The 13,902-nt window shown below is 35.0% G+C and overlaps 1 protein-coding gene across 2 annotated transcripts in view; it reads right to left on the bottom strand.

The window, feature by feature from the left end:
* Positions 1 to 13,902, bottom strand: part of tpk1.L (thiamin pyrophosphokinase 1 L homeolog) — a 199,641-nt gene that overhangs the window by 52,252 nt on the left and 133,487 nt on the right. For both annotated transcript variants that reach the window (XM_041566090.1, XM_018267534.2), the window contains one exon: positions 4,388 to 4,499. In XM_041566090.1, coding sequence (XP_041422024.1) covers positions 4,388 to 4,499 — 112 coding nt within the window. The remainder of the gene's footprint in view (positions 1 to 4,387; positions 4,500 to 13,902) is intronic.

Below are 13,902 nucleotides of genomic sequence, written 5' to 3'. Positions count from 1 at the left end.
ACTGTCATGGTCACATCACCGTCTGGCTTATTTTGAGTTAAAAGTAAGAGTCTGCAGTTGAGTGCGGGTTAGTTTATTGTGATACACACATCACTAGTTCCACAGTAGGTATTTCATTAGAATCTGAGTTTATATGCATTGTAATAGTATACAAGATAAACTGTTACATTTTGAGGCAAATCAATACTAAATATTTGTTACATGGCGGAGACTGTCTCTTTAGGAAGCAACAGGCATCAATCAAATACAGATATTTGATAAAATGGCTCACGTTTTTGAAATGAAAAAGGTGTTATGTATGATATCAAAACCCAGTTTCATCAACCTGTGCCTCAACTATATAAAATGTCTTAAAGATATGCCTATGCATACTGTATCTTGGGTGTAAACATCAGAATGCAAACACTAAGATCACAAATCATGTTCTTAATTTTAGTGAGGTATAAACAGCAGAGTTCAGTAGTAAACAAAGCACAACTGATTATCCATTAAAGAAGAACTGTATATAAACAGGTGTTTTAAGTGAAGCTGCAATAAGATCAACTTAATAATCATTACTATAACTGATATCTTGACTGGTTCATAGTTTTATAACATCTGCCATCACTACAGTCTAATAAAGCCAGGTGGATAATTTGTTTTATTTGCCAAAAGGGCTTGAGTCGCAAGTAGTTTTCACCTATGAACATAAGATGCAACACTTTAGGAGTACCTTTAAGTTGATATCAACCTAAGCAATAATCCATTATTCTGTGTGTAGGGAGGACTGAAAGAAAACCAGGAATACAAATATGGAAAGAGAAGGAAATGTTCTGAATATATACATATATTTGTCTTAAAAATGAATAATTTAGTTTTGTCGAAATTAATTACAAGAATGTGCTGCTCTTTCACACCTATAGTCTGTTCCACCATGACTAGAAAAATTGTTTATTTCAAGCCAAGTAATGCTTGATGTCCAAAGAATTTTCCTGGCACCCAGCTGTGTGCTATTTATTTGTTAGAATGTTAACAGTGGAAGAGAAAGTGAAGAACAAAATGCTCCATAACTTTTTGTGATGTCTATTTTTATGTTGTCATTTAAGTGTTACATGAAAAAAATATATACAAAATGCCAAGTTCTATAACCTTATGCAAAAAGAACAAGGCTGCGCACAAATTGCTTTTATAAGGTCACATAACTCAGAAGTGTCTTCTATTAGTGCCTTGTTTCTTACAATATACATGCCCAATAATGAATACATGAAATATATGACACTACTAATTAATGTTTATAAGGTTAAATTGCAATGGCTACTCATGTTTCTTGAATTTTATAAGGATACTGGTTACAGAGGCCATAAGGCAAGTCAAACCCAAAATGCTTTTATTTTATATAATATGTTACTATTCGCACTAGATAGACCTACATATTTTATGTTTTACTAATAAATAAACTGAACTGTCAATGCCACTCATCATTTGCCATATTTTAGAACTGAGCTTAAACTCAGATATTTATATTATAACAATAGTTATTCATTTACTTTGCATGTAAACAGTTTTTAACCACTCTGTAACACAAACTGGGGAGTTTGCACCAAGTAAAAACGTCAAAACCAGGATTAGCATGTTTAGTTTTAATCTCACCCTACTTGATCAAGGCAGAAGCACTGGTAAATCAAGTAAATACTTGATGAAAGCAGTGTATTTTCTACTGGTAAAGCCCCAAACATAAACTATACCTGCCTTTATTGATACACTTTTTAAATCACTAGTTTACTAGATGCTCTCCTATCTTAGAATATTTCATGTCTCTTACTGAGGAGTTTTGCATGTTTAGTAATCAATCAAATTTCATAATTTCGAAATTGAGTTTAATTGTAATAAGACATACATTTTAAATGAATTATTCATACTGGAGCATTAGTTCTCAAAAGGAGGGACAACTTTGGGATCCAACAGTGAAATATGACTACCTTTTTATTTATCAGTATACATCTCTGTGTTTGGGACATTATGGGGCGGATTTACTAACCGGCGAAAATCTGCCAACAACCACTTTGCACCCAGAGCAACACTTCGCCAGGCGAAAATTTGCTCAGACTACACTAATTCACTAAAATGCGGAGTTTCGTCATGGGCGCCGAACGCTGGCGACTTTTCGCTAGTGTTACTTTGGCAATGTGAGTATTTGATAGTGAAGATGCGCTAGCGTTCATTTGTGCCTAGCGAAACTTCGCTAGGGATCTTGCGCTCAGGTCAATTTGCACAGGGTGGAAATTTAAAGTGGTATGGACATCTTTATGTTAAATGTTGGTGCATATACTTACAAATTACACACACTTCCAGGGAACGTTAATAAAGACAATAAAGTTATTCTAATGCCTTAAACGTGCCCACTGCAAAATTAATGTTCCATATGTTTGTAAATGTATGGGGAAAACCGGTTGCCCAAAAAAAGTTTAAGTTAAGTCTTTTGCAGGCAATCAGGCTGAAAAAAGGAAAAGACGCCAGCGTTTTTTGGACTTTGATGCATTTTCAGCTCACAGAACATAATGTAAGTGACAGAAGATTGAGGAAGATCTACCTGAGGTGGTCGAAGGCAACTCTAGCGAAAGAGGTAACGTTCAGTAAAATCCGCACTTTCGTGAATTTGTGGATTAACGTCCATTTGCCAGAAACGCGAATGACCGCTAGCAAATTTGCGCCTGCGCCGGTTAGTAAATTGGTGATGTCAATGCAGGAGGTAATGCTAGCAAATTGACACTAGCGGTAGCCACTTCGCCCTTTGGTAAATCTGCCCCTATGTCTCTAGTTGATTTGACTTTGAAATAGTTTAGTTTAGTACAGTGATCCCCAACCAGTAACTTATGAGCAACATGATGCACTTTAACCCCTTGGATGTTGCTCCCAGTGGCCTCAAAGCAGGAGCTTATTTTTGAATTCCAGGATTGGAGGCAAGTTTTGGTTGTATAAAAACCAAGTGTACTGCCAAATAGAGCTTCGATGTAGGTTGACAATCCACATTGGAGCTACTAACGCCCTTATTTAGCACCCCAAGAACATTTTTCATGCTTGTGTTGCTCCCCAACTCCTTTTACTTCTGAATGTTGCTCACAGGTTCAAAAGGTTGGGAATCCCTCGTTTAGTAGGTTATACATTCTTAAGCACTTGGAACTCTAATTAATCAACTTAATCGAATTAAACAACTTCCGTAGAGGTACAAAGACTTAGGGGCTGATTTATTAAAACTCAAATGTGCGAAAACTCTTTTTTGGGTTATCTGATTTAAACCCAGACTTTTTCAGATTATCCAGCACAAATCACAATGTCAAGAAACAACTTCACGAACATCTGCCATTGACTTCTACATGACCTCAACAGGTTTGAGATGACGTATTTTTCCGGATTTGGATTTTTAGCAGCTTTGGGGTATGATTAATCTTTAAAAAATCAAGGTTTTTTTCCACTAAAAAAAATTTCGTTTTCCCCCTAAAAACCTTGACCGAAAATTTAAGTTTTATTAAATGGGTCCCATAGACATTTTTGCAGAAAGTCTGCAGTGCCACATTACTTTCATTACTTATACTTCTGGTCAGAATTTGCACAAGGTACAAAGGTTTAATGTTTTATAAATACTTTACACTTTATGCACTGTTGTTTTTTCTTAACATAGAAGTTAATGGATCCTAATTTATATTGTTATTGGCTGATATCAAGCTTTATTTCTTTTTTAGCACTAGGTGATCTTTAGTACAGTTAATTAAGTGATATTGATTCAGAACACTTTGTTACTGCTATAATATATGTGCATGTTCAAAGCTTCTTTAGGTATTTGCAAAACAAATGTTATGTATGAACAGAAAAGTACCCAGCGAGTTCTTAGGTAATATTGATAGCAGTAAATCATTATGTGGTTGGGAGTCCATACAGCTGCTTAGCTCAGAAGGCAGTCAGCACAAAATATTTATATCAAAAGATATATGTCCCAAGGCTTGAATCCAGTAAAAACAATTTGTTTATTAGTGCTCACGTGTTAAAAGATAGATACATACTGACCCCACATGGTCCACCAAGGTGATATAAATATTTAATATTGATAGCAGTACAATTTTCTTTAGTTGCCAGTTTTAGTTACCTTTAGATTTCAGAAGTGGTTGTGAAATGGAATTACGCTGTTTTTCACCCATGGAAGGCCAGAAGGAATTTTCTGGTTGCCTGAACATTCCTTCTTTGGTTACTATTGAGGTAAGTGCCAAGCAGGTGCCATGTGGTAAGAGATTCAGAAGGTCCCTATAGAGCTTACAGTCTCAAAGTTTGGGTCACCATGTTTTTCAAACCAATAAATTGAGATTACTAAAATAACTTGTACTAAACTAAAAATTAAGATATATAAACAACTTACTGAGATTCCATTTTAGTCCAGTGGTTGTTACTGAATTGCAAGCTGATCCTACTGGTATGAGACCACACCATTTTCCTTCTTTTCCTGTTGCCACATGGAGAACGTGTTTACCCTGCATTACATAAAAAATTAAATAAATCAGGAAGCAGTATAACATTTTCTACAGCCATTAAACATAAAAGTTGCTTAGAGGTTAAACTATTTGATGAAAGGTGAATGTTCACTATCAGGGCCCAAATCCTAGAATGTGGAACAAAAAAAGACAAACTATCTCCTGACTCAACCCTAAAATCCTAGAATATCAGAGCCTGTCAAATATTATCAGTGGCACTATTGCTTTGAATCATTTAGGCAACTCAATGATCACAGTCATCTTTAAGGAGTTACATATAACACTGAAAATGCAATAGTCTTTACCCTCTGAGGTATGGTCCTCTGGAGTATTAAAAACGAGTCCAACAGAAGAACATAAAGTAATGCATGAAGTCTGTGTATTTAAAGGAACAGTAACATCAAAAAATAAAACTGTTTTAAAGTAATTAAAATATAATGCAGTGTTGCCCTGCTTCAGAAACACTATTATTGTTTATATAAATAAGCTGCTGTGTAGCAAAAACTGTTATTAGCATTTAAAGTTTGATCAAAAAACTCTCCATAACATAATGTAGTTTTTTTCATCTTAAAGATATGCATGGGGTTAAAATGTATTACTTTTTATATGGCTGCTTTGCATTGTTATTATATACTTGAATTATGCAAAAAGCTTCAACTGTCCAGTTTGTGTTTATAAGTTACCCACGCAGTAAACAAATAATTGCCACCTCTTCAGGAACTGTAGTAAATGAAGAATTGGCAATGATGAGTTACATTTTGACAGCATTCAATGAATTGCACAAATTACTACTACTGTATGCAGCTTCAAAACAATTTTGTTCTATTCTAATTTCTAGCCTACACTCATGCCCTAGATCTCTGATTCACTGTTTGTGGAAACAAGTGTTTTCAAACAAAAACAAAATATGCCACTTGCTTTCAGCATCCAGTCGATCAACACAAATCTCCGAACACATTTGCTACCTTTTAACCAGATGCTATATATTGGCATGTTGCAAATGAATGGCTTCTCCTTCAAGAATTACTTCAGCCTTTCCTTTTAAGAGCATTAGATTTTAAGTCACATTTACAAATTCTGTTGTCTTTTGTCTAGGGAATATTCTCTGAACAGGCAATTCCAGTCATTTGCATAAGTTTATTATCACCAGTGTAACTGAATGGCTGCAAAGGACAGCCAAATAATGATAAACAGAATTAAAATTTTGGCAGATGGCAATTACTACTAGGATGAAGGCAAATAATTATAACAATCATTAGTTTGTGAGGTTTTTCTTTACCTTGCAACTCAAATGTTTGCTTATTTTTGAAAAAATTTGAATGTATAAAACTTGACAATGCAAATCGGGGGGAAAAAACTTGAATACCTCAAATTTATTGAGTTGATGAGCTAAAAACCCTCAAATTTATCATGTTTTGAGCACAACCAGCGTAAAACACCCAAAAATCATGAAGGCAAAAAACATCTTCAAATGGTTAAAGGGGCCTCTGCCATTAACTTCTACATAACCTTGACAGGTTTTAGCTGGAGTATTTTTGGATTTGGGCTTTTAGAAGATTTGGGCATCATAAATCTTGAAATATTTGAGGTTTTTCCCGAAAAAAACGACCCTAGAAAAATCCGAAAACACAACTCGAAGTTTAAATAATAACCCCCTAAAAGACGTGACAAAAAAAATCAATATTAATTATATAAGCTGACTTAACTGAGCAACTGCTAATTAAATATTTTTTAGAAACGTATAATGCATAAGAGCCAAGATTATCCTTATAAACGGTGATTGGTGATTTCATCAGTTATAATCGGTGCTCATTGATGTAATTTCTATCACATGCCTCACAAACTTTATTACAATAAATGTTGGCAAAACGATCCTATTGAGTGACTTTAATGTTTAATGATTTTTAGCAAACTTAAGGTATGGAAATCCTAATTTTGGAATCATCTGGAAAACCCCAGGTCCTAAGCATTCTGGATACGATACCCAATACCTGTATTTATAACTGAGGTATAAGACATAAGCATAATATCAGATACTAGGGAGCAGGGAGGATGACTGAGGGAGGAAAACTAAGGGAGGAGGGTAGAGGTGTGAACAAGTATTTGTGTGAGACCGGACTTTAAAAGTAAGGGAGATCGGACGTAGAACTCCAGTTATAGTGCATGTAGGACTCATCTTTCTAACGAGGATGTCCTAAATTGGCTTTCTCCTTCTGTAAAATGCTCCCCAATGTTAGCATTCAGTCAGCCCTTTCCTATCTGTCCTCCCCCGCCCTTCCATGGGGCATATTTACTAAGGAGCGAATGCTTAAATTTTGCGTAATTTAACAAAAGAATTTACTTCGAAACTAATTTGTCACTTTAACAACGAGGAGTGTGTGTTAATTCATCACTATAACATTTCCCATTAACATGTTTTCGCCCTGTTTCCCAGTTTTGCCATTAATAAGCAAAGGATACTTCGTCACCTCATTAATAATGATTAACAGTGTTTGTCACGTAACATATTTACTATAGTTTTCGCCACACAATATCTGCCGACGTCAATGACAATTTTACACCGAAACGTCGGTGAGACAAAGTGCATTTACCTCCTCAACCCTAAATTTTTAAACCAATTAAATGCCTTTGTAAGGGTTATTTGCAAATGTTGTTAAAGATAATATGATCACAGGTTGTAAACAATTCTGTCACCCATAGACTTCAATGCATTTCGGCAAATTTTCACCATTTCGCAAATTTTCGGCGAAGTCAGATTTGCCCATCACTAATCAGAAGTCAATGGAATAGTGACTATTATTGTTGATATTGAAAACATTCTATATGTGCTATAACTCAAAATCTTTAACAAAATGTGTGTGTTTAAAACCAGCTTTGATTGACATACTGTAGGTAAATACATTTTCACATCATAGGAAGTCTTTCACAGTTCCTATATACTTGTCATCAATAAGAAGTTAAGATTATTAAAAGGATAACTTCATATTCAATGTACACAATAGGAAGGAAAAGGAACACGCTACAGGTAAACAACAGCTTTGCCCCAGAGAAAAACTCTACAGGAGAGAAATGGCAAATCAGGTCACACTCACCAACTAAAATGGTTTCTTTCTATTTCTTGCTATTGCTTTATTCTTCAGATAAAATAGAAATCCTTATGATTTCTTCATTCACACATTTAGACTGGCGCAGTGTGATCATTTGCCACAACACCACATGTATCCTCTTATTAGCAAAGCTCAAACCACATACAATTCAGCAACAAAACTGCTTCAAAATAAAAAATGTCCCCCTTTGAACTGTACAAATATATATATATATATATATATATATATATATATATATATATATATATATATATATATCTCTATATATATATATATATATATATATATATATAGATATATAGATATATATATATATCTATATCTATCTATCTATCTATATATATATATATATATATATATATATATATATAGCTCGTTTTTGGATTTACTGAGATATTTTGAAAAAAAGGAATGTACATAATTTTGACAATATTAATAAGTCTCTTATAACACAATTTTTCTATTCAAATATGATTATATGGTTTTGCCCTTTGCTCCCTGCTTTTTAGGTAGCTGCACTGCTGCATGTTACTGTGTTCCATTTCAGACCTCAAAGGCCTAAATTTGCCCTATGAATACAGTGATGCATTGTTTGGCAACTCGGTATTCATAAGGGGCATGACTGGGAAACTCCTGTGTGTGTGTCCCCTCCCTAACTTGTGCATCATTTAGGTGTGCCACGAACTGAATGCCTGCAGGTTCAGGCTGCACTAATGCCCTGTACTTAATGCCTTCCCTATAGCAGGTGGTAAGGATAGGGACACCTTACTTGATAGGCGACACTGCGTTCCACAGCTCACGTCGGATTTTTTATCTGGTGCAAGGTGCGCAGCACAGCCAGACTCACTGAATGCTCACTGAATGCTTTTGTATTTCTTTTTTTTAAATTTTGAATTGGTCTTAACTATTTATTTTTGATAGTTTTTGAATTATTTGCCTTCTTCCTCTGACGCTTTCCATGGGTCACTGACCCCATCTAAAAAGAAATGCTCTGGAAGGCTACAAATTTATTGCTTTTGTTACTATGTATTGCTAACCTTCTAATCAGGCCCTCAGCTATTCATATTTATTCAGATAAGTGCATGATTGTTAGGGTAATTTGGACCCTAACAACCAGCTTGCTGAAGATGCAAACTGGAGAACTGCTGAATAAAAAGATAACTCGAAAATAAAATCAAAAAAATGAAAACCAATTACAAATTATCTCAGAATATCACTCTGTACATCATACTAAAAGTTAACTCAAAGGTGAACAACTCCTTTGAGGCAAATAATATATCACCCCAAAATCTTGCGTATGCTCCAGAATGTGGGACCTAATGCCCTACATAATTATATGAGTAGGTGCAGTGACATCTAGGAAGTGCTGAATGTATAGTGAAAGTAATTGCCTGTTCCACATCTGATTAGGGGTAAGAAAACAGATTGAACTTTGGTAATTATTTCTCCCAATTTTATTGTGCATAAAGTAGCCTGAGAAAAGTAACTTGATGTTACCATAGATTTCTATTGAGTAGCTTACTAAAACAACCTGAGAATTCTTTAGTAAATCCTGGTGTGTTCATTGGATAGTGTGGTTATCAGCACCTGAGCTGTTTTTCCCCAAACATTCAATCAATATCATTAATTAGTTATTCTGACTCATTCTGAATTAAATCAATTTGACTGGGGTTCTCAAATACCATTATTGTCTTTAGTAAGTCTGCCTTCATGAGTTCACCAATGGAAAACATACAATTCAAATTTAGTAAAAATGTTAATAATATAGTTTACCTTTACATTTTACTTACAGGCAAACCAATGGACTGTGCTAATTATATTCTCTTGCCTTACAGAGTGTTTTTCATTTGGTTCACCTAAGCCAGTTAGCAATAAATGAAGGTCAAAGTGGAAGGAATTTATCAAAAACGTAATCATCCAAGTACTTGTAATTAATTAATGGACGAGTTAATGACATTGTTTCATTGACCACTCTTACATTATGCTCAGAATAATAAATCTCAATATTCTGCAAAGTTAAAAGTCAATGGTGAATATTCTGCATGCATAAAATTGTCATCAATGAGTTAGAACAGTCCATTGTTATTATACAAGGCCTTATGTAAACCGATGTATTAGAACAAGTCCAATACAAGTACTTGTAGTATTTTTTAATATTCACAATTAAGTACAATAATTTGGTTGGGATAGCAATTAAACTGATTTTAATGGTTCATATAGTTTTAATGGTTCATATAGTTTTAAATAATTTTAACATTCAAAATGCTAAAAATCAGCATCCAGGTGTGGAAATTCCTAATAATCAATTTGACCAATCCAAATGTTAGGGATGCACCAAATCCACAATTTTGGATTTGGCCGAACCCCCGAATCCTTCACAAAAGATTTGGCCGAATACTGAACCCTAATTTGCATATGCAAATGCAAATTAGGGGTGGAAAGCATTAAATATTTTTTACTTCTTTGTTTTGTGACAAAAAATCCTGAAATTTCCCTCCCGCAGCTAATTTGCATATGCAAATGAGGATTCAGATTCGGTTCGGCTGGGCAGAAGGATTCGGCCGAATCCTGCTGAAAAAGGCCGAACCTGGCCGAATCCCGAACCAAATCCTGGATTCGGTGCATCCCAACCAAATGTGGTGCAACTGTAACACAGAACATAGGCCAAAAAAAAAAAAAATCAGGAAAACTAAATCTCCTGAAATTGTTGGAAAAGGTGATGTAATTATAAGAAGAGCTTTGCAACAGGAACATCAGTTTACAATTATTTTTATAGTACACATTTTAGTGTTTCTGGTAACTCAACAACATCAGAAAACACTGCTATATAGTGAATAATGTACCAGTACCTCCTACTGTAAAATATAAGGATATTATAAATCACCAAGGAGTTCCATGACCAAATTAATACACAAGGCCAAATGGTGATTGCTTTTATACAGGTCATGGAACTCCAAGGTGACTAATATCTTAATATTTTACAACGGGGGGGGGGGGTACAGATTATTCATGGATTTTGTGTATTATACAGATTATTTGTACACAATATACAGTGCTCATCACATATATATATATATATTTTTTTTTTCCATTTTATATATATCCTTGTTCTTATACATAGTGTGTCAACTCTCAAAATATATGAATAAAAAATATAATAAATAATAAGAATAAAGTTTTCCCCTGATGCCAGTATTTTAAAAGGAGGCTTTTCTTATAGAGGTTCTAAGAAAAGCTCTAAAAATACAATATGGCAAAGGTAGCAATTTTTGCAAAGTTGGCACTAGGTCTAGTAATCTAAAGCAACCAAACAAAAGGCAGCATTTACTGGTCATGTGTTCACAAGAAAACATCAGATTGGTTGCAATAGGTTGTTAGACCTGGTGCAAATTTAATACATCACCCTTGCATACATAAACAACTCAAATACTCATATCTAGGCACATAAGAAAGTTTGCCTTCACATATTCATTTAGTTTTCATATTATGTGCCGGTTGTATATGTTGGGTACATATATAATTAAATATAATTATATATGTACTCAACTATAATTAAAATAACTGTTCCCCTGCACATAAAAAGCATCAGTAGGTAAACATTGAAAACAAGAAAAAGAAAAAAAGAAATCATAATTGCTGATTTATTTCATGTGCCAATTTATTAATAGCTGGCAACTATTTGTGCTCTCAGGCAACAGAACCAACATTTTAAAATGCTCCCTCTGACAGATCTTTAGATTAAGTAAACTTCTACAATATATTCATTATCAATGGCACCAAGATCATAGCACTGATAAATATGCAACTTTTTTCAAACATTGGTGCCTTTAGTTCCCTAAAGCACTGAAGGTAATAAACTTTAATAGTAAATTTTTTGCAACAACACTAAGGGGCACATTTACTAATGGTCGAATATCGAGGGTTAATTAACCCTCGATATTCGACCCTCGAAGTTATATCCTTCGACTTCGAATATCGAAATTGAAGGATTTAGCGATATTTGTTTGATCGAACAATCAAAGGAATAATTGTTCGATTGAACGATTAAAGCCTTCGAATCAAACGATTCGAAGGATTTTAATCCATCGATCGAACGATTTTCCTTCGATCAAAAAAAGCTAGGAAAGCCTATGGGGACCTTCCTCATAGGCTAACATTGATGCGCGGTAGGTTTTAGGTGGCGAAGTAGGTGGTCAAAGTTTTTTTTAAAGAGACAGTACTTCGACTATCGAATGGTCGAATAGTCGAACGATGTTTAGTTTGAATCGTTCGATTCGAAGTAGCCAATTCGATGGTCGAAGTAGCCAAAAAAAAAAACCGAAGTTTTTTTTATTCTGATCCTTCACTCGAGCTTAGTAAATGTGCCCCTAACAGTTAACATACACTGCCTCTTGGCAAAAAGATATAGACAACCAAATGGAAGCAGATGACTGAGAAATTATTTGGGCTATCTATAAAGATCTATTTAGGTGGCATTTGGTCCTAGCACGTATAGCCAATTTCGGTTGAGGAAACCAAGGCCCTATGTTTCATATTTGGTGGCAATGCCCCAATGTCCAGAAACACTGGATTAGAATTTATAACATGATCAACTCGGTGTTTAATAGCTCTGTCCCTAAACACCAAGCAAGGCTTTATTATTATAAAAACCTGAAGGACTGGCTCACCCTTAGTTCCAATTGTTTCTCACTAATATGACTGTAGTGAAGAAAACAATCGCCAGGGCTTGGAAAACTATATATCGACTGACTTAACAAATATAAGGTGCATTGGATAATATATATGTCCAGTATCTAATCAGACACACACCATAAAAATGTGTCTGAATAATTATAGAATTTTGCCTCCTCTGCCTTGTTGAGCATGTGAGGCAAACCTACCCCCTCCTATATGTACAGCTCATGGTGAACTTTGTAATACTTGCGTTCTGTCCTTTAGTTTATAATTTTATTTAGGTTATATTGTTATGGTCTACAAATGCCGGACATTATAAATAGATGCATTTATATTGTATAACCAATGTAGAACACTATTTTGGTTATCTGAACTCATTTATACTACTGTACTTGTTATGGATAACACCTGTCTGCTTGTATGACCTGCAAAATATCAATAAAAACTATTGAAATAAAAAAATGCTCCCTAGGAATACAGTATTTCAGACTGGGCAGTTGCTGGTCGTTACTAGGGATGGGCGAATTTGACCAGTTTCGTCAAAAATTAGCCGCCGGCGAAATGTCGCAGACGCCCATTAAAGTCTATGGACATCAAAAAAAATTTGTCGTGTGGCGAAATTTTTTGACGCGTGTCTTTTTTTTTTTGATGCACGCCGCCATACAAGTCTATGGGCGTCATTTTTTCGGTGAAACGAGGCGAAAAAATTCGCCCATCCCTAGTCGTTACCAGAAGTAATATGAAATTTAATAACACATAAAGAGACATAAAGACATGTTGCGAGTATAATCTATATATAAACATCTCCAAATGATATTTTTATTTGAATGAAGACAACAACTGTAATGTCAGACTGTCTACTAGAGATGCACCGAATTCCCTATTTTGGATTCAGCCAAACCCCCGAATCCTTTGCAAAAGATTCAGCCGGATACCGAACCGAACCCTAATTTACATATGCAAATTTGGGATGGGAAGGGGAAAACATTTTTTATTTCCTTGTTTTCTGGCAAAAAGTCACACAATTTCCCTCCCCGGCCCTAATTTGCATATGCAAATTAGGATTTGGATTTGGTTTGGCGGGGCAGAAGGATTCGTCCGAATCCGAATCCTGCTGAAAAAGGCCAATTCCTGCACCAAATCCTGGATTCAGTGCATCGCTACTGTCTACATCCTACTTGTGGAAGCAAAACTATGTGACCAGTGTCAATAAAACATTCAGTAGAGGAGAAAAACTAAGAGACCTGAAAATCTGAGCAAAATGTAGTTGATCAGCAATGACTTATAATTTATTAAACTAGCACATCTCCATGTCTTCCCACAAAAAGCTACTTTATTCAGACATTTCAATATTTTATGTCTGCTGAACCAATGTATAGATATAATCCTGGTAAGGTACAATGAATTCATAGAACTGGCGATATTATGAGGTTGATGGGCACCTTCTGACCTGTGGCCAAAACGTCAGCCATTGTCAAATATTTCCTCAAAGTCTCCGCCACCCCCTGGGACTGTCATGTCACATTATATAGCTGGCCTGATACTTACAGAAGAAAGAAATGTGTTTTTAAACTTAATGAAATAAACTGAAGCAGACAAGTATCTTGTATGCCTGAAAGATC

The sequence above is a fragment of the Xenopus laevis genome, chromosome 6L, assembly GCF_017654675.1.
Source record: "Xenopus laevis strain J_2021 chromosome 6L, Xenopus_laevis_v10.1, whole genome shotgun sequence".
Lineage (NCBI taxonomy): Eukaryota > Metazoa > Chordata > Amphibia > Anura > Pipidae > Xenopus > Xenopus laevis.
Note: the sequence above shows the minus strand (reverse complement) of the source record. Positions and strands in the feature narration are given on the sequence as shown.